General features: G+C 39.9%; 1 protein-coding gene across 2 annotated transcripts in view; it reads left to right on the top strand.

Annotated features, from left to right (window-relative positions):
• Positions 1–27389, top strand: part of lars2 (leucyl-tRNA synthetase 2, mitochondrial) — a 36761-nt gene that overhangs the window by 2922 nt on the left and 6450 nt on the right. Inside the window, exons 2-17 of one of the 2 annotated variants that reach the window (XM_015016956.1) lie at positions 1866–2103; positions 5325–5456; positions 9603–9694; positions 9772–9832; positions 10262–10351; positions 10512–10655; positions 14293–14400; positions 16231–16390; positions 16675–16779; positions 17086–17201; positions 17324–17607; positions 22033–22131; positions 25551–25688; positions 25770–25873; positions 26637–26816; positions 27020–27189. In XM_015016956.1, coding sequence (XP_014872442.1) covers positions 1870–2103; positions 5325–5456; positions 9603–9694; positions 9772–9832; positions 10262–10351; positions 10512–10655; positions 14293–14400; positions 16231–16390; positions 16675–16779; positions 17086–17201; positions 17324–17607; positions 22033–22131; positions 25551–25688; positions 25770–25873; positions 26637–26816; positions 27020–27189 — 2217 coding nt within the window. In that variant the 5' untranslated portion in view covers positions 1866–1869. Of the gene's footprint in view, positions 1–1861; positions 2104–5324; positions 5457–9602; positions 9695–9771; positions 9833–10261; positions 10352–10511; positions 10656–14292; positions 14401–16230; positions 16391–16674; positions 16780–17085; positions 17202–17323; positions 17608–22032; positions 22132–25550; positions 25689–25769; positions 25874–26636; positions 26817–27019; positions 27190–27389 lie in introns of both variants that reach the window. The other variant, XM_015016955.1, reaches the window with a different exon arrangement.

Genomic DNA, 27389 nt, shown 5'->3' with positions numbered 1-27389 from the left:
GTTGCTTGTAGAACACGTCCATCCACAAAGCTGTGGACAAAAAACATTTTCAGACTGATGTTAAAAAGGTGCAGTGTGAGTTTTAGGTGATCCTTTGTAACCTTTTTCCAAACTATGGCTTTAGCAGAAGGATGTCAGGAGTCCAATCAAAGGATGTCTGAATTTCATTTTAGATTAGACAGCAAGAAAACCGAAAGGTGGTATCAAAACAATAGCTGCCTCGACAAAATATTAGTTCAAAGGTGTAACTGTAATTGCAACACTTAATATAAAAAAAAATAATATTAATACATTTTCTTCCAATTTTATTTCTTTGGTTTTAATTAAGTTTTATATTGATTCCCATTTTGTTTTTGTTCTTTTTTTCCCCACATCATAAAGCTCTTTATTTGAACTGGATTGTGTATGATATGCTGAATTTCAGGCAAGGGCTGCTTTCATTTGACTTAAATGGAAAACTGTCATTCAGTTCTCTGATCGGTCTGTCCAGGGCGCCGCAGTGACGCAGAGCCATAATCACATCAGAGCAAATAAACCTCTCATTTCACAAAAAAAAAAAGAAATCCCACGCTGTTGTGTGACTGACATGGTGTGAAAACCGCCAACTGTTACACAACAACAGCAGCGGTGGAAAAAAACAATCCTGTGGAGAAATGAGGAGGAGAGCTGTCAGTCTTCTCAAAGCAAGAGCAAACCCATCATCTGCTCCTCAAGCCTGTAGATTTAAATAATATGAAAGTAAATCTGATTTGAGATGAAGGGATTTTTGACTTCTATGCCATGCCGCTCTGTTTATGTTTTTTTCTTTTGGCATTTTTTTGCCATCTTTACTGCTGAAATTCAGCTTTTTCCTCCTAAATATAAATGACTACAGAAGCAAAGATCAGGCTTCTACTTTTCTTTCCAGTAGCTATAACACATAAAGAGCTATTTGTGTAAACCCTGCTTTAGTCTAAACATTAATTGCACAAGAATTTGCCAGTAAAAGAGAGAAACGGGCTCCGGGTATTTGTGAATTTCACAGAACAAGATTGGCTTACAAGGTTAGTCCTGTTTACGCATCAAAGTAAAAGTCCCTGGGCTTTATCTGATAAACTCAAAACAAAGAGCATCAAAGAACATGCTTGCTAAGTCATTTACATAATGTAAAAATGTTTTTATTTTTCATGTATTTAATAAACAGGAAAAAAAAGAAGCAGTTTTTTCATATTTTTTTCTTTCTTTTTTTTTGGCCCACCGACTACCAGTCAGAGCCAATCAGGAGAAAAGTGTGAGAGTGAAGAGTGCTTCATTATGACTGACAAGTGACATTGAAACTGCAAGCTAATATGAAATATTTCCAACTTAACGCCTACAGACATGAGCAGGAGTGGAAAAACCTTTGTTTATTTTGCTTTCAATAAATAAAGAGACATGGTTCGTCCACTTCCTTCTTCCCTTCCTTTCTTCCTTTCCTTTCTTCCTTATATAACAACGGGCGGTGTGAAAAAGGACAGGGACTTAATCAATGCAAGCTTATGACCTGGGTTTACTGGGAATGCCTGACTTCTTCCTTAATTGTGTCATACCGACACATGACCGATTGTTATCAATCGATCATGTAAACCTGCAAACCAGAACTATACTGTCGTCTTGTTTTTTCTAACAAACTGCAAATTCTATTTATCCATTAGTTTCTATTAGGTTGTTTCTATTATTAGGATCTATTAGTTTTGTACCTGTTCTGAGTATCACACCTGCACATAAGTATTTGACTCAACACTCTCCAGAAGTACCAGGTTTTTTTTTACAGGCAACACTCACAACATGTCTGCCAGCTGACCTCTTGTTCTCTGTCTTTTCTTTCCTCATTTTTCTGAAGGCAGCATCATGCAGGCGTCCTTGAGGAGGCTGACTCCCGTCCCTCTGTGTGCAGTCCAGCCTTGTCGAAGCAGAGCTGCTCTGTGGAGCTCAGCGCTCCGCTTCCTGTCCCCCAGCATCCGCACCCTGTTCAGTGAGACGGGCGTTTGGGAAAACGACTATCGACCCGAGACCAGGCGCAAAGTAGAAGAATGGTGGCACTCGCGGATTATGGAGCAGTGGCGAAAGGATGCGCTGAACGCAGTAAGTGTGTAAATATGTTTTATTTATCCTGATGAAAACCTGACACAGTTTCACAATTTGTCTCGTTGTAACCACAAACTTTGTTGTTTTATTTGATTGAAGTAAAAGGAAAATTGTCCATTTCACAGTTTTAAAAGTAAAAATGTAAAATTAACGGTGTGTTTTTGCATTTTGCCCAGTTTACTAATTTTTTTTAAAAGTGCTAATACAATTGCCTAAGGAATTTGGTCATCTTAGCATAAATCCAACTGTTCTGTGAAGGCCTCAAAGCATTAATCAGAGTTGTAGGGAAGATGTTTATGGTGACTGTGGAGGAGCTGCAGAGATTCACAGCTCTACTCACAGCTGTTAGTCGTACACTTCACAGTTTGCAGAGAAAGGTAGTTTTGCAAGGTCTTGTTTTTCTAAACCTCATGAACAATGAACACATTTCCAAAACTTAAAAAAAGGTCTTTAGAACATATTTTTGTCATCAACTAAGAAAAAGTCCGAAACAAAATACGTTTAATTTCCACTGTGAAACAGGCATCTATCTCCCGTTGTGAGACTAAGCATCAGCTGTTTGGGGGAAAGTGACAAGAACAAGAAATTTCTTTCACTTCATGATTCTGGCAGAAGAATGAAATGTTGGGTACATCCTGGCTGGGAGGCTTGTGTGTGAGCAGGTTTTTGTCATCTTGTTGCCAAATTAGAACAAAATAACATTTGCTTTCCTGAACAAATTGTACAGAGAAACTATCATGTCTGTTCATGTAAACCTTCTTTTTTAGTCATCATTTTAACAAGAATATCAGTGGAATAATTCCATCTGAGTCAAGTGACTAGCAGCCCTGACCCTATTGTTTAGTACTAATCAGAAATAATTATCATTGTCAATTTGGTAAGCTTTAGTTTGCATTGAAACAACACATTTTTAAAAATAATTTATAGTTAAATCAGTTTGAGGTTCTATTTATCTCAAAGTTGTTGAAAAAAAAGTCTCCTTTTGGGCTGTGGAGAGAAATATTTCTTGTGAAATGGCACTGTTTTTATTTTTGCAATCCTTTTCTGTTACACTTGTGCTCTGCGCCTATTTCTGCTAAAGTACCCACAGATCCTGTGAGCTGTGTTTTGACAGTCTGCTCTAGAGCTAATTTTGCAAGAGAGCAAATGCAGAATAAATTGAAAGTACTCATTTTTATTTGCCACAGAAAAAGTTGATTTGATTTTTAAAAAATCCTTTAAAGTACTTCTTTAATATTGTTTTCACCTTTTTCTGAATACTGTTCAATATATTTCAGTTCTATGTTAAATTGAATTTTGATGTAGTGGCTTTCAAGTGAATACAAATAAACCTGTTTAACCACATTATGTTTGCTTGTTTAATGGCATCACATTTCAAAAATAGACATTCATAGGATGTGTTTGTCATTTTCTTTTTCTTGAGCCTCCCTGCTTTCACCCCTGTTTGTACAGTGGACACAACCCTGTTAAATGTCAGACTTTTATCTGAAATTTAAACCACAATAAATCAATTTTACATCCCCAGTGATATGGATATCATGCTCAGTTCAGCTGAGAAACAGACAAAGTGTAGAGAGGGAAATATTAAAAAAATGTTGCATCAACCTGGTGACATACATCTGCACACCGCTGACCTACTAATTTCTTTAAGTACCTTTTGGTCTCAATTCATAATTCAGCCTCTTTCAGCCTAAACTGTCTTTGATTATAGTGCTTCTGATCCACCTGATGTGTGTGATACTGCAGGAATTTCTGGTTATTACTCCTTCATGTATATTTTCAGTAGATAAAATAACATCAGGCTTATATAGTTCTTTTCAGGACCTTTTCAGGAAATGTTTTACATGAAATCAGTCATTCCCATTCACGCACACAGTCACACAGTATTCTTCAAAGTAGATGATATAATAAGCAATACAAAATGGCATTACTCATCAAAAACTTCACTTGTCTGTTAGTAATTGTGCTTTTCAGCTTCACAATGAGCTCTAGCTTACAACTAAATTAATAAAAGCGACTTCAGATGAAGAAGAACATGAAAGTTTTGGAACTGAATCTGAGATAAAGTCCTAATTTAAAGCTCTTTTCTAAGGAATAAAGGGGACATTTAAGATCTGATACGCCAACACACTCCCACTAAAATAGTATAAATTTTCAAACTGAATCAAATGATGCTTGAACAAAGTGTTAGCTAAAAAATATACACAACTGTATTTATCTTCTTTATTTTCTATATTTTTCCTGGAACATATTTGGAGTTTTTTTTTTTTTTTTATATGAATGTCATGTTAAAAGCGAAAATAGTTTTTAAATTGGAAAAACTTTTAGAAGGTGTGTGTTCACTTATTAAAACCACTCTAAATACACAGATGGTGCCTCTAAAATGACCTACTTCTTACCGACTGTAAAAAAAAAAAAAAAAAGACTGTCACAAACCAAGCTTGTAGCGATCGATAGGGTTTTTCTTTTTTTTAATGCTGCTGACATTTTGGTCTGCAGTTGAGAAGAAAAGCACAGACACACTTGACGGTATTAAACATGACATGTGGCTTGTGCATGCTGCCTCACTGGCTTTCTGGGCCAGTCAATAGAATCGCTCCACAGTTAATGGAAATTGTTTCACCTCGGTTTTTTTTTTTTTTTTTCTGGTAAATGAAACATCTGATGTGAAAAAGATGCATTTTTGTTTTACCAGACGTAACTATGGCGAGATCTTCCACCTGTTTCCACATTTATGTATTTTATTTAGTTAATTTTTCCCTAATCTCTCACAGGCGTTTGGGTCCCGGTAGCTCGTCACAGGCTGATTATATGTCCTAATGCTCCGAGTGTGTGGCTGTCTAGGCAAAGCTGACAGTGATTAAGTGCATTTATGACAGGGCGCTGGCTCTAATTAATTTATTGAAAAATTCATGAGTCAGGTTTCCTGTAATCACGTATAGCTGGGTGGAAGTGGTCCTCGCTGTGCTGCCATAGAAACCGTGTTGTGATTGTAAACCATCCATTATCTGCCACCGTTTAGACACTATAATCAGCCGCTGTGCGAGCCTCATACGGTAATACAGTCAGTGGCCCTCACTCTGAATATGATGAGTTATTACTGGCATCCTCACCTCAGCCACTTAATGCAGTCTCATCCACATACAGATCCTTCAAAGTCAGGCCAGCTTTAAGCTGCTCTTGTCTCTGTATCTTTTTTTTTTTTTTTTTCTCCACAGTATTCCGTCAAGAAGAAGTTTTATGTCCTCTCTATGTTTCCATACCCATCGGGGCGCCTTCACATGGGGCATGTGCGAGTGTACACCATCAGCGACACCATTGCTCACTTCCAGAGAATGAGAGGGCATCAGGTATGTCTGCTTTTGTCCACATGTGTTCACTATTATTACCCCAGTCATCCCTGAAACACGCCAGGCACTCCGAGCAGCCGCAGCTCAATGCCAGCCAGAGATATCTCATGTTGTCAGGGCACAAATATTCTGCCTGTGTGACACACAAGGAGCGGAGAGCCAATGTTGATGTGTCTTCCTGGTAAAGCTCAGATCTAAGCAACTGGAAATGAAAAAAAAAAAAAAAATATTGAGTCACTGATTAAACTCTTTCAGGAGAAAACAGGTTAATTGCAGATTCGGGAGGTTTTTTTCATCATTGATCTCACAAGGTTCAAGGATATTTTCAGATTCAAATTATTCTCGAAAAGATCTTAGATGAGGTATTTGCAGTTGAAACCAGATATTTACATACACTTTGTTTAAAGACACGTAGCCTGTTTTTTTTCATTGTCTGACATTCAGTTGGACTAAATGTTTGCTGTTTCAGGTTAGTTAGAATAATAGAAAAATCATTTAAGATTTTTTTGTTTTTGCAATTTTTTTCAGTTTTTTAGAGCTACACAGCAGGAGAGCAAACTTTGATGCAGTGTGTGTGTGCGTGTGTGCGTGTGTGCGTGCGTGCGTGTGTTGTATTGACTTCTCTTTACAAATGGCAGATATAAGCTTTTGGGCTGATTCCTGTGTTGTTGTGATTCTACTAAATTTCTGTGAAAGGAACTCTTCATTCAGGCAAAATAAAAATACAAATTTAAGAATGAAAAGCAGCCTCTTCAAATTAATGTTTGAGTCTTGAGTTTGACTCATTAGCAATGGAGAGAAATTCATCTGCCACTCTTTGGCCGGTCAGTGAAGCCAGGGCAGCTCTGATGGCATCTCACTGAAAAAAACAATGAGAGCAATTTAATGATTAAGTGAGAAACATTTAACAGCTCCAATATTTTCTGCAATTTGCTGCTTTAATTTGTTCTTATAATTTAAAAGGTGCAGTTAGTTTTGCAGTCATGACATAAACTGCAGAGTTGAAAGTACGCATATTCCCATATCCTGAATGTAAATGTTTATTATTTAAGCCTTCAATTGCTGTATTTTTATTTCAGTTTTAATTTTATATTTGAAGCTATCATATTGTGTCTTCATGCCTGAAAGTATTTATTCACAGAACATAGTCAATTTGACTATTTTTTTTAGTTTAGCTAAAAAATATATATTGAATATTTATGTAATACAGTTTTACCATTTGAAGCTGCTATTGTCAGATCCATAAAGAGGAAAACTGAGCTGTTTTCCTCTTTGTCTACAGCTGCAGGGTGTTGAAACTGAAAGACCTCAGAACTTCTGTGGCAATTTTACTTTTACTCTTGTGTATTCGTTTCCTTTTGGTTTTCAGTAGGTGTGTAAATTAAGGCAGATCCATACTCTTGAGCTAAAGCCCTCTGGTGTCTTAATGACCAGACTAGTTAAGATCAAAGTGCTTCAGTCCACAGCTCTTTTTGCTCTCTGTTTGATTCCACTTACCGGCTGCTGTCGATGGCGCTGAGGCCAGCCACTGCAAGGTCAGGTTGGTGGCTGTTTTGCAGGAACACACTTCTACTTCGATCATTGCTCATCTAAACAACCACTGGTCCTTGCTTTTAGCCAGACAACAAACTGCTATGTGAAAAAACTGCTCCGAAAAGCTTTGCTCCATTGAGATTTTACATCAAATGTGCGTTTATCCGTCACCTGCTGAGAGAATTCCCTTTTTCTCTGTGGGATTTCCCTGAAGGAAACTTGGTTTCACTTGATTGCTGGCTGCTCATTGGACAGCACTGCTCTTTCCCTGAGCATCTGTCTAAAAGGAAACACCGTTATGGTGTATGCTCAAAACTCCCCAATGTGTTAATTGAGAAATCTGCACTCACCTGTTGATATTCTGCTGGGTTTTTGAGGTGATGTCTACAAGTTTGTGATGTTTTGAATATGGTTTGAAGTCCTATTATAATGTGATGATAACTGATGATCAAATTTACAATGTCTTTTATTTAGCCACTGTTTGTACGGATAAATATAGTGTAATAATATGTTATCTGGAGATACACAGATCAGAATTTTCTGGCCAGTTTCGGTTCCATGGACTTCGAAATGATTTAACTTGATGACACCGCAGACATCAATGCATTTTGGCGTGCTGTGTAATTGCTGCGATACAATAAAATAGATACATCTCTTGATGTAAAATTACTTTTGTCCACTGGAACAAGTGGACACAGTAAGAATTTGCGTAGAAATGTTGGCATCTGGAAACAAGAGTGTGAAGTTGCATTTCAAAGCTAACACAGATGGAATTGAGCTGCGTGGGTGAGCGCTTTTATTTAGTACTGTCGCTCTGCAGTCACAAAACGAGTCTGCCAGCTCTCCTGGAACCCTTGTGGTCCAGAAGGCTGTGAGTTTACAGTATGTTTCCTGTCCTGGTTGGATCTGTGTCATCCGATACTACAGTAGAGCTAATTGTGGTCAACGTTAAGGTCGGGATAGGCTTTACTCTTTAAGTGTAATATGATTCATAAAGGAAAAAAACAAAACAAAATTGGCAACCTTTTCATAATAGACCTTCATAAATAGAGCCTCACTCCACTTCAGCTATTTATGCTAAATATGTAGACCTGCATTGTATCACCATAATGATGCTCTCATCGTTTTAGTATGTGTTTTTTTTTTTTATTATCATAGACTATCCTTGGCATGTGCTCTGCTCGTATTTCCCCGGAGCTTAGTGAGCCGACAGCCTCTCAGCCTTATACCATCCACCACTCGGCTTTACAAATGAGGGCCCAGCAGTTACCAAGGATACCAATTCATCTGAAACATCAGACCCGTTAGAGTCCCCGCAATGATCCTCTCCAGCCTTCGACTCATTGTCACTCTCCTTCTCCTCCACTTTACTCGCTCCTTCCAGTCCTGCGCTTTCATCTCGTTTTTCTCTCAGTGAGCAGAAAATACAGCCGAAGGGCTTGAGAAATGAGTGAAAGAGACTTCCTAAGTGTGTGTGTCAAAGAGCGAGACAAAAGCACGGACGTGTAGACGGAGCACTTCTGGACAGGGAAAACATTAATACGGAGGGCAGTGGGGCTTTGGGTGAGCAAAAGACAACATTTTTGCAAGTGATGTCTTCAGTCGAAGTGGAATAACATGAAGAAACCACAGATAAAAGATACATTACTATGGAAGGACAGGAATATAAAATAAGGTTGTAAAATGCGACCAAAAACCTGCTTTAAAAAATGTATGTAATATCCATCAATCTGTTATTCCACACAGCTGGGTCTTCTACTATTTTGGCTTGGTGTGTCTTGCTGAGACTCCAGAAGGGATAATTGCTGACGTAGACTCTGAAAAAGTGATTTCTGCTGAGCCTATCCATATGATAGCCACTGGCAGTGTGTGAAACCATGTCATGGTCTGCAGCAGAAACTATTGTACTTAAGCTGAACTCCATTTTTAGTGGCTCGGATTGCAGTAGGATCATTAACTTTAATAATCTTGTTTTCATAGAGTTCAGAAATGCTGTGATTTATTGTTGGATAAAGTGCAAATTACTAAATACACATCCTTGAAGAACACTGTCGTTCAATTTGATGAAGCACAAAGTCTTCCTGGTAGCTTCAGTTGTGTCCTTTTCTCTTTGGAGGAACCTCTCATATGGTAAACTGCTTTGGGTATGATTGTGTTTAAGTATTATTGAACTAAAAGAGAACAAACAGGGTTCTAGCTGTTCTTCTTCAGGTGAAAAATGATTGCGTTCAGGGTTCGTTTGACATGATGTGTGGAGAGGTGGGGCCATGAGCAAACTGTGGGGTTTCCAGAGAAGACGGCAGGCTGGCTTTGAATGTGTCCTATTGTTGCTTAGAGCATATTTTATCACAAAGGTCAGCATCACAGGCTTTAGTCATTGAGACAGTTTCTAAAGATTTTCTATCTGTGGAGAGATTTTGCAAAGTTTAGCTTGACTGTAATAAAAGCTTATTGGGGAAAAAAATATTTGATACATAAAATGCAGCTATAAAATCTTCCAATATTATCCAGATTAGTATTAATTTCAGTTGATTTATGTGGGCTGACTTATGATTGATTCTTTAACGAATTATTTATCCAACAGTGACAATTAATACACAGCTGAATTCCCAGGTGCTTAATCCGATGGGTTGGGACGCTTTTGGGCTTCCTGCCGAGAACGCAGCCATAGAGCGAGGTCTCGATCCCGAAGAGTGGACAAAAAGGCACGTACATTTAAGACAAAGAGTGTAAATGTCTGTTTTTCATGTGTAACTTCTTCCTCTGCTACTTTTCTGTTCAGTAACATCGAGTCCATGAGGGAGCAGCTGGACAGCCTTGGGCTCTGCTTCAATTGGGACAGAGTAAGTGGGAGATAGGAGAGGATCGGCCAAGATGTTACAAAAGACCGAGTCATGTTTGGGTCCATGTTCGTGCTACATTTACACACATAAAGAAGAGGGAACCTGAAAAAGTGTTCAAGTGCTTTTTCCACATTACAACCACAAACCTTTTTGCATTTGTATTTCATATTTATGTTACTTTGGAGTTGCTGCTGAGATCCACAGCTCAGAATTGGGAAAGCAAAAATGAAACGTAGTGCAAAAGGAACAAGGCAACTGAGAAGAAATCCATTCAGTAGCATAGGAAGCTGATGGAATAGGCAGGACTTTTAAGACCCAAAGAAATCCAGAAATGCCGCTGCTGCTTCTGTGATTAGAGGAAAAAGGAAAGTAGCTCTCTGCTGACTTCCACTTTGCACTGCGCACCTGATTTTTGGCTTTCATCAACAGGAAATCACCACTTGTCTCCCAGACTACTACAAGTGGACACAGTATCTGTTCATCAAGCTCTTTGAAGCTGGACTGGCATATCAAAAAGAGGTAGGAATGTTTTCTTCATAGAGAAATAACAAAACCAGTGGAGTGACCTGAAAAACAGAAGCCTTTCTATTATTGAGGCAGAAATCAGGCGTCCTCATTTCATTTTTAACCGTGTGGGTTTTGATCTGACTGTGTGTGCTTGTTTTTGTCCGGCATTCAGGCCGTGGTGAACTGGGACCCCGTTGATCAGACGGTGCTGGCAGATGAGCAGGTGGATGAAAGTGGTCGATCCTGGAGGTCTGGCGCTCTGGTGGAGCAGAAGCTACTGACACAGTGGTTCATCAAGACTACAAACTATGCTAAGGTTCGACTGGTTCATGTGCGAGAGCCATATTTGTAATGTGTGTGTGTGTGTTTGTGTGTAAAAACGAGCAGCGGAGCCCTCTGATAACAATCATGGCTGACACTTCAGTAGCAGCAGCTGCTGCCCTGCCTCCCTGCTTCTGTAATCAGACCCCTGGAGACCATCATCTTTAGCTCGGCCTCTCTGTTCAAAGGGGTAAATACAGGAGCAGACCTGGGGTTGGTCTGGCTGGCTGATGAAACCTAACCTTCCTGCACCGGGGTGAGCAGGCCTGCTGCAGGGAGCGAAAACTCCCTCCGGGCCGAAACGGGCACAGGGAACACTGGTTAACGTGTTTTACATGCAGCACATGCGTTTACTCTGTGAGACGTTATGTGCAGCAGAAGCCACATTAGCTGAAATGAGTGGGAGTCAACGTTTCACCCCACAATATTTGGTGCATTTGCAAGAATAAAAATAAAAAATAAAAAAACAGTTAAATATTTAGTATTTCACTCATAAATAAAGAGAAACAGAGTGGAAATTCTTGTACTTTATGACTCCAGAGATAGGTTTTAAATCTGATGCGTCACAAGAACTGATGATGCGTTAAAGTCCATGTTGTGGCTAATTATTCACAAAAAATGTCCCCTACCCACCTAAGAACTGTAATAGGGAAAATAAATCATGTTTTGCATATTTTTCATAAATAATAAAGGTCATATCAACTTATCAAACTGGCATGTAAAAAGGTAAAATCATCAAATTGGTTGAATGATTGATGAAGTTATTTAAGACGTAATGCATTATGGAAAAGATAAATTTTTTTGTCCCTAATGGCTTCAGTGGGTTGAAAGTTAAGGGTTAAACATTCCCCTGCATTGTAATGGGCCAATCAGTTTTGATAGATTCACAAAAATCTGCTAAAAAAATCACCTGGAATCAACATCAGACAAAAGCAACTTCCTCTACAACCTTGATTTCTTTTTGTCGTTTTTAAGATGATTAAAACATTCTTAGAAAATTGTGTTGTAGTGACAAAGAACAACCAAGAAGCAAAACCCAATGATTCCCCTTCCTACTAGTAAAAAAAAAAAAAGTATCCTTTTCTACAAGAAAGATTCACATTGAGTTTTTATACGCTTTGTGGTTTCATAACATATTTCACTTATTTAGACAGTAATGTTACTGTAGTTTAAATTAAAAAATAAATATTTAGCCTTACAGGGGCAAGAAATTAAGAATTTTTCCACTGTACAAACTTTTCCAAATTTTACCCACAAACTTAAATGTCATCCACTTCTTAGTCTATTACATGAAACCTTAGTAAAATACAATGAACTTTGTCATAACATGACAAAGCGTGAAGCAGTTCAAGTATATATTTTTTTTCAATTCACTGTAGCCATTAGTAAATCAATTTTACTCATTTTGGATTTATTGCCTGCCAAGTTTTTCATTTCAGATTAATCTAAATACATTTTGTCCACCATCAGTTTTTATCCGATTGGCGTAGTCGAAGTTGGCCGCGTGCGACCGTGTCAGAGGAGCGAGTGGAGGTGGAAGCAGCCTACTGTGACAATGTGTTCCTGCATTTCTAATTTTCTCTGACGAGCAGAGAAGTGGGAAGGAAGGAACAGGGAGGTGTTAAGGGAAAGAAGTGAGAAAGACAGATGGAGATGAAAGGAAGGAGCATGTCGAGCAGCAGCGTGCCAAATGAAAAGTGATGTAATTGGACTGCGAGTTTCCTGCGTTTCGTCTGCTCGGCCCCGCACGTGTCCGGGTCCGTTAGACAACATTAACCTCAGACAATGTTCAGTCAGTTTAGCCATCAAGTTGCCCCACGTTGCACAATGGATCTGTTAATGATGAAAAAAATAACGTGCAGCGCGCAGGATGCTAAATTATCAGGTGGCTGCAGGAGAGTTTTTCAATTTCATGCATAATCACACTTTGTAGGCAGAGAAATTCTGGACAGAGAGAGTGAGTCTCCATTTTTATAGTTCTCTGACAGTATTCGTTAAAGGCATGCTCGTTCAAGTTTCTAAAAACACTTCATCATTTCAGTAAATTACCCAGAAGCAACTTGAGTTTTGTGCTACAATGTATTGTATTCTGCTCTGAACGACTCTTTCCCCCTCTGAGATATAGAGTATTACTTAGTTTTTGCCATACCATGTTTTTTTTTCTCTCACAGTTTTCTTAGTTTCCATAGTAACGCCTGTCCTTGTTGTACATGTTACAGTTATTTGTGCTTCTGTGGCAAATCAGTACTTTTGAGTCGAGGAAAGTAAAAGCAGTTGTTCCCTCTCACTGGAAATCCATCTTTGCTTGTCCGTCATGCCTCCTGGAGTTTATTTTTCATTTCTGCTAACTTTATTTAATGACTGCCAGAGTTTTCACTGATGTCTCACTGATTCGGGTTTGTTATAATTATAGTGCCTTACAAAAGTATTGTCCTTCAGCTTTTCAAAGCAATATTTTTTATGCTTCATCCACAAACGACAATGTATTTCATTACTTGAAGCGTCTATTAGAGCTCTAATCCAATGAGACCTGACCACCCATATAACCTGACAGTGGTTAACTCCTGAGGAGCCGCAGAGACCCACAGCTCAGGTTAACCATTTCCATGGTGACAGTTGGTGGTGGCAGCATCAGGCTGTGGGGATACTTCTGTTTTTGAGTTGATAGAAAGATCAATGGATTAGCCTGTTAGGCCCGATGGGACAGACGTTCACCTTCCAGCGGAGCAATGACGCTAAAAATACACCTGAAGCTACAATGAAATGATTTGGATCAATGTATTGATGCGTTGGAATGGCTCAGTCAAAGTCCAGATTTAACTCCAAAATAGCATTAATAGCAAAACCTGAAAATATATTTTCACAGATTCCCCTCATATGACTGATTTTCAGATTTTTCCAGCAGAAATGGGCAGAAATTTAAGTCTACAGACGCACACAGAGACGCATCCCAAAATACATGCAGCTTTGAATGCATGCTCGTGGTCTGAATGTCAGTGCATGCCGCACTTTTCAGATTACTTGTCATCTGAGAAGACATAGCATGTCTCTGTTTTCCCAATCTGGAGCAAACATGGCCGTTCGTTTCTGCACTCGTGCTCACTGAGGACCCCAGCCAGTGTTTATGTTTGTATCAATAACTCTGTGATGAGGCAGCACACAGCGAGAAAGCTCCAGGAGCCGGACTGCAGGTAATGGATTGTGACAGACTGAAAGGGAAATAGAGAATTATAACATCTCTCTCCACTGACCAGCTGCGGCTTTTTGGCCCGAGCCTCGTTCATATGCATAGATCCATTTAATCATGCAGAGTAACTGTTGGTATGTGTGGGGAGGAAAGTGGGCAGTGCGCTCGATCCCACAGAGTTCGTTCATTTCCAGGAAAGTAGAAGCAGTGAAAGTCAGAGTTTTTAAAAATCCCCTTCTGTCCAGCTCTGGTGATGTGGCAGGCTTGTGCCACTTTGTCCAATTAATTTTTCAATGCTTTGAAAGAGGCCACACTAAGCTGCAGTCACGTAGTTCTGAGAATATCGCCTTGCCACAGCGAGGTGGAAAATTTGCTGCTTTCACAGTTGTTCCAAAGTTGAAAACACGTTTGTCTCTGTCTTTTTTTTCTTCTTTTTTTTCCCCAGCCTCTCCTGGATGCTCTGGCAGACCTTCCTGAGTGGTACGGGGTTAAAGCCATGCAGGCGAACTGGATTGGAGAGTGCACTGGGTGCTACTTTGATTTTAAACTCAAGGTGAAACTCATAATTCTCGCCATCTTTTAGCTTGTGTTTCCACACAAGGAGGTTTTGCCACCACTGCTTTCGTCTCTCCGTCTATTTTCTGTGTCTTTTTCCCCAAATTGATTGCTCATTTTTAAGCTTTGTCTTTGACGCCTCTGTTTACTGATCTATTTGACTGAAAATGCATTAAAAAAAAAGGCTTCAGAATGATGGCTTTATTATTTGCTTTCAACAGCTACACACATTTATGAGTGGCAATTTTTCCAAACAGATAATGTCACAAATTATGTTGGATTCGTGAAAGCCATATTTGCCGTTCTCCGTGAAGAAGTGATTTCAAGCTGAGTGGAAACAACGAACCCACTGAGAGGCCTCTGATTGCCAAAGCATGTTATTCAAAAATGCGTTACTTAAGCCTGACTCTTTACTTTAGGAGAAATTAGTCAAATTGACAATTTGTGTTTTTCTGTCTGTGTGTGTTAGAAGGATTTCTGAGGTAGGATGAATAATTAATGCTGCATTATTAAACTGACTGGATGACTGATTTTACATCGTCCTACACAAAAACTCCATCAGGGAATCAAGCATACTTATTACTACTTATTGAACCTGATATCTTCTGATAATCAATTGGTGTTGTTTTTTGATAGCATTGACAAGATTATGCTACATACAATCTCAGTGTGTGCAATATTAATAACTCCAAAGTCTTGTTGGAATGCCGTAATTGTTGGTTAATACACTCCGGGCGTCATGAGCCCCATCATTTTGTGCCAATCCAATATCCGTCCTGTTGAATTGCGGTAGATGCTTCCCTCCTGATACGGATCGCAGTAATAAAGATTACAGAGGGGGCTGGAGACACACATGAGAATAACAGCAGTGAGGAAAATCTGAGTTTGTTACAATATTGTTGCACCAATCTTCATCAGCGATGTTGCAATTACATTTGTTTTTTCTTTCACACAGCCCTATTAGAAAAATGTTTATCTTTCGTAGTGCACTGTGATCTCAGTCTCATTACCGCTGCCCACCCTTTTCTGTCAGGGTGGGCAGTGGTAAATGTGTAAAATGTTTTTCATTAAAAGGTTTAGTAAAGAAAAAAAAAAATCTCACAACTTCCTTTAGTCGACCAGTTTATGCACAGTTTGGAGGCGTGTGCTTCTCCATAGCTCTTCAAAGCTGTATTCCACCGGGAGTCTATTTGACGTTAATCTCATCATGGCAGTATTTACTGAGGTCTAGATCATAAGTTGCTTTCGGCTGTATGGTTGGATCCTTGGTGCCTCCTGCCTCAGCCGGCATGACCAGTCCTGCTTTGTCTGATCACATGATCAATCCATACCAGAGCCTGCAGGCCACATTTTAAAGATAGGTTTCCACCAACTTGAACCCAGGACCCACATCTTGTCTCGATGATAGTGGACAGCATAGATTTCCCCCATAAAAGTTATATAGATGCTCAAAACAGTCTGTTTTGTTATGTGTGATGTGGTCTGGGCTACATGTTCTAAATGCACCTCAGAAAACGTCTCTAAGGTCTGACAGAGATCATCAATACTCTGGCTGATTTTTAATGTTGCGGACAGACTGATGGGAGGTGATTAAATGTTGTAAATAAAAAGTATCTAAAAATAAGAACAAGAGGTGGAGATTGAATCACTGATACTGAGTGACTTATAAAACCTTATTTTCTCTCCAAGTTGTGGTTGGTATAATCATTTCAGCAGTATTGTAGAAAAACAAACAAACAAACTGAAGTTAGAAAAGCAGCAGGGGGTGGAAGGTTTCCAAATATTACTTTGCAGATCTTATTTGCTCCTATTTATTCTTACTTTACAGGTCAACGGTAAGGAGACAGGCGAGACCCTGTCAGCTTACTGCTCTGCCCCAGAGATGGTGTACGGAGCAGCTTACCTGGCCATCCTGCCCTCCCACAGGCTCCTGCATGGCAGCAGCTCAGTCCGCTCGCTCCTACAGCAAGCGTTTCAGCCTGGGCGAGGTTAGTCTGACCCCAAACATTCATTAGATGTCGTGTGGGACAACCTTTAAGTATTTTTTTTTTTGTCACTATTTGCACGTTGAGGCACTTCACTGCAGAACATGAGACAACTCTTGGAAATGTTCCAGTCTATTGTTGTCTTGAATAAAAATGTTGATGTTGAACATTAACCATATGTTTGTGCAGCTTCAATGCAATGCTGTGTTAATTAGTGTTTTGAAAAGGTGTGAATATTTGAAGCAAGAACTTTCTAACTCCTCATCCTCTCTGTGTTTTCTATCCAGACTGCCTAACAGAGGTCACTGCTCTCAACCGGTTCACCGGCCAGGAGGTTCCTGTGGTGATCTCCCACAAGGAGGCGTTCGATGACTATCTGGACGCTGTGATCGGTGAGTTCTGGGGCTCGTGTCTGCTGCTGGCTGCTACATGTAGAACAGGCTGTTGTTAATCTTCTGAAAAATTTATATTACTGTATGTTTGTTCCAAGCAAGACAAAAAGCACCAGAGGGTGTTTGTGTTGAAGTGATTACTCTTGGGGCAGCTTCTCCTTTTTGCTATTGAAGTCTGTTGTGCAAGACAATTTGTAGCAACTTTTATATATACAGCCATTTATTGATTACTGCACTGCAAAAACACAAAATTTCACCAAGTATTTTTGGTCTTGTTTCTAATTAATGTTGCTCCTGTTGTGACAGGTCTTCCAGATGTGAGTGAGGAAGACCTGTCTGTGGCCAGAGCACTGTATCTGAATTGGACCACGGTGCTGAAAACCCACAAAGACGGAACACAAACTCTGATTAACTCTCAGAAGGTCAGCAGCGACGATGCTGATAATGACGATGTCCATAAGAACAGCTCTCCAGTTCATTTTGTCTTACTGTTTAGAAAGACAAAATCGTTTATTTATTATCTTTTGTGATCTCGGTGTTGTAGTTCTCAGACTTCACCAGGGAGCAGGCGTTGCAGTCCATTACCCAGAAGGCCAGAGAGCAGGGAGTCGGGGGCCATCTTACCAGCTCCAAGCTCAGAGACTGGCTGATATCCAGACAGCGTTACTGGGGCACGCCCATCCCAGTGGTGCACTGCGACTCCTGCGGTGCCGTCGCCGTCCCTGAGGAGGAGTTACCGGTTACTCTGCCGAAGACGCCGCCTCTCACAGGAAAAGGGGCGTCGCCTTTGGGAGCTGTTCATGATTGGGTCAACTGCAAGTGTCCCAGGTGGGAGATTCATATTTTTAATCTCCTAAAGAGAATGGTCTAAATAACTTTTTGCTCCATCAGTTGTTCCACTCAACAACTTGATTTTCTCTTTTATTTATCAGAGTGGTGAAATTCATGATCAGCCCAAATCTATGCACCGCTCTTTAATACAAAAGATGAGATCAGTGTCACAGTTGACGGAGGCTTTTTTTTTCTGTTTTTTTTTTTTGTTGTTGTTTATTTTGCTTTGTTATTTCACTTAATAAGATAGAGAACGAGAACAGGCAAAAAGGGGAGAAGCGCATCAGACTACGTGAGGCTTATTTGATATGCAAATATTGTTTGCTGTCCTCGGCGTTGTGTGAACTGCCTTCATGTGAGTGCCTGATATGCACCAGTCTTAGGCCAAGAGTGGAAGATGCTTCATTTGAAGTGAGTTGCTGGTGAGTAAAGAAGGCAAAATAATTGGTGTGAACCAAAGCAAAGGCTGTAGCATCTTAATAAACTTCTCCTATGACAAAGAGAATCAATATTGCTTTTTCATTCAAACTTTGATATCAAACATTTTTTATATATGTTAGTGGGATATTTATGTTTGACTTAATCTGATCCCAGTCTTATTTTTTCAATCTTTCCAATGATTCCTTAAAATGACTTCTTAAAAATAAATGTACTTTGCTTTTTGAACGGAGTGAATCCACGATCCACTTCAAAGTGCCATAATTTTAATATATCACAGATTTTGTCTAGTTCTGTTGATAAATCATAACTAATACTATTTTACTGTACAATTCGTTGAAGTGTAGAGTTCTATCACATAAAAAAGTGAAAAATATATGTGTTTGCAAGGCTTTGCAGAACAAGAGGCTCCGTGAATCAGTAAAATAACACACTTCAGATTCAGTCACTTGCAGGTCAATTATCTTTTCTACTTACAAATATCTTTAATATCTTGTCTGGATAAATTTAATCCGATGGCTCTTCATGTCCCGAGGTCTTTACTCAGCAGTAAATCATCCCCCTAAAGAGGTTTTAAATAAATTATCATATCATCGCTTTATCCCAAAGTATTGCAGGCATTAGTGCACAGAAGCCCCATTTAGACGCTTGATATTGTTTATGGGAGTCTGTCTTGTTTATTTTTTTTGCACAACATGAGCGATCGGGGAAATTATGCAGAGTTCTGTTAGTCAGAATTGAATTATGTGTGAACCCTCTCCGGTGACTGTCTCTGCTCTGCATTTCCTGTGTTTCCTCAGGAGACCGGCTCCGACAAAACGAGCCTGCTGTCAGGCGGCTTTACAAGAACATGGGGCGCTGACAGAGAGTCTGCAAATTGTGTGATTAATGCTTTTTGTTCAGACTGGCTTATGCAATGATTGGCATGTGTGACAGGGGCCGCATGAGATGATGTCGGAGGTTACGTAAAGCAGCTGTGCCTCGAAAGCGGCACACAGAGGGAGAACATGCACACGCATGAACCCCCTGCACATAGACATCATCTCACACACACACACACACACACACACACACACACACACACTCATTCTCCACTCAGCGACTCGGTGGATGTGTTTGGAAATGCACAACGACTACTCCTCTGGCGCCTCTGGAGTCCCTCGCTGACATGGGAATTCCTCTCTGAATACGACTAATCACCGTCAGGGCTCCATGTTGATTAAAACAAAGGCCTACTCAGTTGCAGATGGCACAAGTCATCAGATTGTGTTTACTCTAAAGTTGTTAGAATTGCTCCCCATCAGCAATGATTGATGGTAATAATCGGCGAAGACGCCGTTATCTCCCCTCCACCCGTCTCCCCCTCAGTTGTTAAGTGTCTGTCGAAATTTGTTCCCTTCACTCATGGACCGTGTCCAATTAAAGTTTGAGTGGGGCGCAGACGAGCGGGGTTGGTGAAAGAAGCGGTTTTATCTGTCCTTGAGGAAGTCATTTCCTGCGCGCTCATCTCGTCTCCGACCCTCCGCAGATCTGTAAATTAGCCTGCCAACTGAACCCTGCTTCAGCTTTCGCCTGATTAGGAGAGCGTGCCTGCATGGTGTGTGTGTGTGTGTGTGTTTGTGAGAGCTTTATGGATCCACAGGTAAACAGAGAGACCACCTGGTCTGCAGAGCACCAACACATTGGGGTAGGCAGGCTCACAGACACACAACAGATGGAGCTCTGTTTTCTCTGGGAAGAGGAGTTTTATAGAGTGGGCATCTGCCTCCTTGTCCGCATCTGTTCGAGAGCCTTTTGGCTCTTTCTGGCTCGTACTCTAAAGGCACTCTTTAAATACTTATGGACACACAGATTTAGTTAGCTAGTTTAGGTGTTGGGATCCTCTCAGAGCTTAGAGGACTGGTGTCAGCAGACAGAAAGCCTTTCTGTTTGGTCATCTGTTCTGGAGAGACAAGTACTGTGACTTGGAAAAGTATTTCACACTTTGTCACGTTACAACATCAAACTTTAATTTATTTTATTGAAGTGGTATGTGATAGACGTACGAAAGATATTAATAGAAACATGGGTTTCAGATGTTTTACAAATAAAAATGAAACGTGCAGTAGTGCTGTAGACTGCTGAGTCAAGCTTCTTTTTGCGTATCTTTCTCCCAGCTTTGCACATCTTGAGATGGTGAATCTTTTGTTCTTTGAAAATTTCTCAAACTCAATCATATTCAACAAAGTATTTGAGAACATTTTGGACTATATTTATCTCTGGGCCATAAATGGGACATTCCTGCATGAGTGTGCTTTGATTGAAGCCTTTCAGTCTAACTCTGTCTGTATGTTTACAGCCGTTGTCCTGCTAGAAAGTGAATCTCTTTATTAGTCCTAATAAAGCTGAACAGTTCTTTTCTAAGATTGTCATTTGTTTGGCTTCATCCATTTCTTTTCAAATCTGAATAGTTTCCCTGTTCTTACTAACTAAAAACATCCCCATATCATGATTCTGCCATTACCATGTATCTCTTTGAGGATGATATGTTCAGGGTGATGTGCAGCTTTAGTTTCCTGTTGTAGTTTTTCTTTCAACAAAGCCCTTCATTCTGCTTCTCTTCCATCAAAACCAGATTTTTAACAAGTTCTCCCATCTGATCTGTGAATCTCTGCAGCTCCTCCAGAGTAACAGTGGGACTTTTAGCTGCTTCCCTGATTAATGCTCTCCTTACTCAGTCTGTTTAGCTGGGTGGCAGTGACGGATAGGCAATTTCTAAAGGCAACTGATTGCACTGGATTTTATATAGGGGTATCAGAGTAAAGGGGACTGAACACAAATGTACGTCACAGCTGTCAGATTTTCATTCGCAAATCATTTCAAATCATTTTCCATACACTTTACAATTACTTTTTACTTGTGTTGTTTTATTACATAAAACCAATAAATCGTTAAGTGATGTTTTATGGTTTTAATAAAGTTAAAGGATATTAATTACTTTTTCAAGAAAGCTTTATCTGTAATGTAATCAATTGGTCTTTAAAATAAGAAAGATCTTTACAGATGCAACTTCATGCATACTTTAGTAATTTTTTTTATTTAAGGAACTTTGCTTTTTTTATTATTGATGACTGGTTCTTTGTTAAACTGCAGTGATTTCTTCCCATGAAACAACACCTGGCTTCCAAACATTAACCTTGCTACACCTTAGCCTTGTTGCCTGGCAACCATCAGCTCTTACCTCATCATTACATCCTTATTATAGACTGGTATGGTAGGTGGTCGAGGCATTTGTGTCTCCCAGTGAGTCTGTTGGTGAATATGTGATTTAAAAGTTTCGCTGTGAGACGGGAAATGTTGGACAGACAGTGACACAGACGGTGCAGGAAGCTGCACCAGCCGCTCCTCGCTCTGTGGTGGAGCCCTGAGCTGTTTTTCTGTTTATCTTTCTGGGACTGCGATTTGAAATCAGCTGAGACTCATTATAAACTAAAAAGGCAGACACGCACTGTTCCATGAAATGCTTTAATTTCAAAGCAAAAACAAACAAAAAAATAAATAAAAAATAAAAGAAGAAAGAAGAACCCCTTCAGAAGCTCTTCTCTCTGAACGTCTTTCTCAGCGTCCTTCCCTGCACTGTGGAAGGGCTGCTGGCAGATTCATGTTGTACATCCAAAGTGCGGTTTGGCTTGGATAGAAAGGAGCCACGAGGCGGCATTTCCAACTCAAACACCCAATCAGAAATGAGGCCTGTCCTGTTAGCACAGCCTGTTAGTAGGGGCACGGGAACAGAGCCGTGCTGCCAGTCGGGCTTCAGCCGTGCTGTTCTGCAGAGACGTGACCCTTTCAGCCAGATGGAATCGGCTTTAGAACATCGAACACACAAGTTTGTCTGAGCCCCAAAACACGGCTCATTCGTTCGCTCTGATTTGTCCAACTAATATTAACTGTTGCCCCGCTTCTGCCAACTCTCTGTGTTTTGTTTTTTTTCCCCTCCCCTGATAGATGCAAGGGCCCTGCCAGGCGGGAGACCGACACCATGGACACATTTGTGGATTCGGCCTGGTATTATTTCAGATACACAGACCCTCACAACAGGGACAGGTTCGTGCCATTTCCTCACCCCTATCAAATGAACGTCCACGTGGTCACCATGCATCTTTCTGTTTTGAATCTGAATGCATTCTCTGTTTTCTCTGCATGCACACACAAGCTTGACTCAAACAAAATATTTTTTTATTGTTCAGGGTTCCTCAGTTTGTAATGTTTAGATTTGAAGTATTTTCCAAATTGGGTACAGAAAAAGAAAAGCCCTCCACCAACCGGTTATTTGCAATGATCCAGTCATTCATTGATAAATCATCAATTTATCATCCAGCCATTTGTTTGTTAATTCATCCACCCATCTATTAGTGGTTGCATGAGTTCATAGAATCTGATCACACTGGAAATGTCTGCAATAAATTCAGTGAACTTTTATTTTGATACAGTGAATTCTGGACTAAAAACAGAGCGATAACTTTGAAACTTAAATTGGCAGAAGGATGAAATTCTGACATGAAACATATTGAAACACTTTATTGTATTGAATTTGATCAATTTCATCATGTAAATTAATATGCATTGTAAACTGTTTTTCAGGTTTTTTTGTTTTGTTTACCTTAAATGTTCACACACTGCTTTTACTTTTACTCACAAACTCGAGTAAAAGTTTCGCTTTCTTCCGCCAGAGATTACCTGCTGGGATGGTAGCAAAACCAGGAGCTTAACAAAAGAGATTAATTTCCCATTGCCCTGACCTCGCAGTAAAGCTGCTTTGCAACAGAACGGACTGCTCTCTCTGTTGCTTTAGAGAGCTGGGCAGATTATGGCACAACAGAAAAAGCAATTACACTATTTGTGCATTTCAGTCAGCCCCGCTGAGCCTTTCACGCAGAGAGGAAGGAAGATGAAAAGAAATAAGAGATGTTCAAAGTTTGTGGAAACAGATTAAATTTTTTGGGGTTATGTGGCGCCCTGTGTTTGGCTGAGTATTGCTGTTCGGTTTCCTGCAAGCAAGCTGAATAATTTCACATTTTGGGAATTTCTTTTTTTTTTTTTTCATCTGGAGAGACCCTACCGGCCACAGAGGGAAGGTGAGAGTCAGAGAGGTGTGAAGGAGACAAATGACTGGTGTTAAAAAAAGACACAATAGGATAGCAACCTGCCTAAAAGAGCGTCATTACGGCTGATTATCACTAGAGCCAGGCTAACCGCATGCAGCAGACCTGTCAGGATCCAACGACACCGTTTGGCTCAAGTGTTAACATGTTTGCTTCTTTTTCTCTGTGAGAGTGAAACCAGTTAAGCTGAGCGATGCATCAGGCTGATCCTTGAATTGTCTGTGCGTCAGAATCAGCCTGCCCTCTGCAGGACGAGCCTGGGAATGTCTGTGGCCACGCTCACATGCAAATGCATTGCAATAAATTTATGGACATATTATTATGACTAGTTTCCTACCCCTCCAGTGAATAATTCAGCAGCACTATTCATAAAATAAATGTTTTAGTTAAATCTAAGCATCAAATTCACTCCCCTTTCATTTTTAATGATTCTGCTGCTTGTCGAACTATTAAATTATATAAATGTCCTCCATTTAAGTTCATTGGAGATTGCGACCATTCATTTATGCAGAGCTTTCTGATTGTTTCAATCATATTTTTGTCCAGGTTTAAGTCCAACCTTTGACTGGGCCATTATCACACCTGGAATCCTTTCTCTTTTTTTGCCATCCTGTTATAGATTAGCTGCTCTCCTCAGGGCCGTGTCATTGTCGAATGACCTGACTTGAGCTTCAGCTGTTGGAAAGGTGGCCTTACATTTTACTTCTTTTAAATACTTTGGTATATACAGAAGAGTTCATGGTCAACATGTTCACTGACAGCTGCCTACGTCCTGTCAAGGCTACACACGTCCAAGTCATCAGCTCTTCACAGTTGAGACATTTTCCTGTGTGTTTTTGATAAATAAAGATTTCTAATGAGGTCTAATCAATCTGAGGTGTTTCTGCTGGGGTTTTGCTTATAACTTTGCACATTGTGCAGTCTGATCCTGGTGTTATCTTACTTGAACATCTACCTCTGGAAAGATTTACAGTTGTCATGAATTTCCGTGTGTATGTTATTTCTAACTTTTCGCCGATTGATGGGTAGCAACAGTTGTTTGGCTAAAATTGTCGCTCTAGTCTGTCCTTCTTTGCTTTTATGTTCACAAACACCTGAGTGCTGCACTTCAGCAAACTGCCAAGCAATTTCCTTGTTTGGACCTGCTGATTTACATATGATTGGTATATTAGAGTAGCTGCACAGGACCGCTGATTTCTCTTTTATCTCAATAGAAGATACTTCTAAGACATAATATGTAATGTATTGTTCCTCAGAGTTTGGACTTGCAGATGCACACAAATTTGCTGGCACCAATCGAAAAGCAATCCGAATAAAACATTAAAACCCATTTGTGAAATGACTTGAAGCTGAAAAGGTTTAGTCGTCACTCGTTCTTCATTCCGTATCCAAGTCGAACGAGACTCAACGGGCTCGCAGAGCATTGATTTATTCTCAGCCATGATTGTGTGAAGTTTGGAGACTTAATGCTCAAATAAAGGCTTCTCTGTTCCAAGAAGCAGCAACTAAACTGAGAAAGCTTCAATAAACTTAATGTTTACTTTGTAAACGTTGAGCTGATCTGACTTGTCTGAAGAATACTTTTTTCTCATCAAACCAATAGATATTCTTCCCTAAATGTTGTGGCTTATTGGCATCCATTGTGTTTATTTCCTGTGTTTTTTTGATAATAGTGGAGCTCTCTTGGGTCTTCTTCCACGAAGACTGCTGTGTTTTGTAATCGGACGGATGTTGCGATCGGAAAGTGATGTGCCTTGACCTTGGAGTTCAGCTCAAGTGGATTGGGTCCTTGAATTTCTCTCTGCCAATCTGTCTGATCTACCGGGAGTTGCATTTCCTCTTGAGTAAACATCCTGGGAGGTTGGCTACAGTCCCAAGCTGTGTTCACAGGAACATGAAACTTCTTAGAGGTCCTGTGGAGGTTTTGTAGCCTTAACCCTTAACATGACTCTCAGCTGCTCAGGCAGCTCTCCACTTTGCTCTCTGTGGTCAGTGTTGGGTTTAATGGACACAACAATCCAAAACAACCCAGCAGCATGGATTTTTTGTTCTTTTTCAATAGCCCTAATGGCTGGTGAACAGTTTGAAGGCACCCAACACTAACTCTAAATAGGATGAAAACATGACCTTGATACAATGATTAATAGTGTCTCTATGGTTACCAGCTAATCTGTTTGTTCTGTTTTAGCATATCTTTGTAGAAGAATCAAAAAATAATTGCTTTTCGCAATTTTATTTCTTTAAGTGATGAAAGTTTACATTAAACAGTTGTTCTTAATCGAATCACTTATTAGGACAAACGAATCATTGTTTTCATAGACTGGGAGAGTAACAAACAAAGTTTGTCCCTTCTCTCTGCAGACCGTTTGAGCCTCAGCTAGCCGATCACTGGCTTCCAGTGGACATATACATCGGCGGGAAGGAACACGCCGTCATGCACCTGTATTACGCCCGCTTCCTCTGCCATTTCTGCAGGGATCAAGGCCTTGTGACTCACAGGTGGACTGCATTTGCATATCTTCTCCTGGCATGCACGTATATTTAATTTGCACATCAGCTTATGAACTTTCTGCTCTGCAGGGAGCCGTTTTCAAAACTTCTGGTACAAGGTCTGATCAAAGGTCAGACATTTAAGCTGGCAGGCAGCGGGCAGTATTTGAAGAAAGAGGAAATCGAGTTCACAGGTACGCTGCACCTCGATCTGCTGCGTGTTTGTTAATGTGATGTGTTTTTAATAGATGGGTGAAGAGAGCTTCTGTTCATGGAGTTCAGCAAATAAAACAAAGAGGTCTTTTTTTTTTTTTACTCTTTTCTGTTTTCTACATGTTTTTATTAGTAAGCCATTTTTATTTAATTGTACTTTCCTGTACTTATTTCCAACTTAGTGATATTGTAACCTCATTACAAAATTAACAAAATAAGTTACTAAGCCTAAAATATTACATAAATAATTAAGGGTATTCAGTCTACAGCTTAGAAATTGAATAACCAGAAATCCCTTATCTGATCATACAATAACTGATCAGATGTTCATGTCTCTTAACCTGATCACATTTTGTCACATTACACTTTCTTGTGAGATATTAGCAGTATCTTATCGTTGCTTTGTTAGTTCTCAAATGAACCTGTAGAGCCTTCACAGAACAGCAACTGGATTTTATTTAGAGGTTTCAAAGTTAAGGGCTTAATACAATTTTTGCTTTTTTGTTCTTTTTTAGATTTGAAAACTCTATGTACTTTGCTTGTCAGACATAAAACCACATAAAAACCATTCAATGGGTCTGCGTGTTTTTTCAAAGCTTTGTAGTTTTCTTTTATCCAGTATTTCTAAATATGGCATGAGCAAACAATAGATATAAATCCATGACATTTTATGTGTTAACATGATGAGTTTGATGTTGTTGCTCTTAAAAATGAGATTCCTGAACGGCAAGTCTTATGATCCAGGGAACGGGCCGGTGACTCTGAGCGGTGGCAGAGTTGAGGTGACCTTTGAGAAGATGAGCAAGTCCAAACACAACGGACTGGACCCTCAGGAGGTGGTGCAGCAGTACGGTCTGGACACCGTCCGTCTCTACATCCTTTACGCTGCGCCTCCCGAACAAGACATCCTCTGGAACGTCAAGAGTGAGTCTGGCTGCTACTGCAAAATGACACGGATAAATTAAGTTATCAATGAACTTAAATTAAGGGTCAGGTTATTACATAGTGATTTTGTGAGAGTATTTTTTTGAAGAAAGTGTCTTTTTTTTGACAACATAATTGTCAGAGTTCGTAGGTTTTTCTTTACCATGAAGTGTCAGAATATCCTTTCTGTCCTCGTGTTCCAGATGATACACTTCCAGGGGTTCTACGTTGGCAGACTCGACTTTGGCAGCTTGTGACAAAGCTAAGAGGAGCTCGACAACTCGGTGAAGTCCCGAACGGCTCCCTGCTGAAAAAGAAAGAGCTTGAAGAGGTCAAGAAGATCTGGGGAAACAAGAACTATGCAGTTCAAGAGGTGGGTGTTTTTTAGTGTTGGTTAGCCAATTTTGTTAATGATGTCAGCTAAAATGTTCCTGTGTTTTAAAAATGAACTTTTAATCACGTCATTAAAAAGTGAGTCTTACCAGCAGGGGGCAGGAATGAGCTCTTATTTGAATTCCCAGATTTTTTTTTTCTTTTTACAGAAAGTTATTTATTCAGATATTCTGTGACATT

The sequence above is a fragment of the Poecilia latipinna genome, unplaced genomic scaffold, assembly GCF_001443285.1.
Source record: "Poecilia latipinna isolate Pla-1442-1.1 unplaced genomic scaffold, P_latipinna-1.0 Scaffold2083, whole genome shotgun sequence".
Taxonomy (NCBI): Eukaryota; Metazoa; Chordata; class Actinopteri; order Cyprinodontiformes; family Poeciliidae; genus Poecilia; species Poecilia latipinna.
This window is presented reverse-complemented; position numbering and strand designations above follow the sequence as displayed.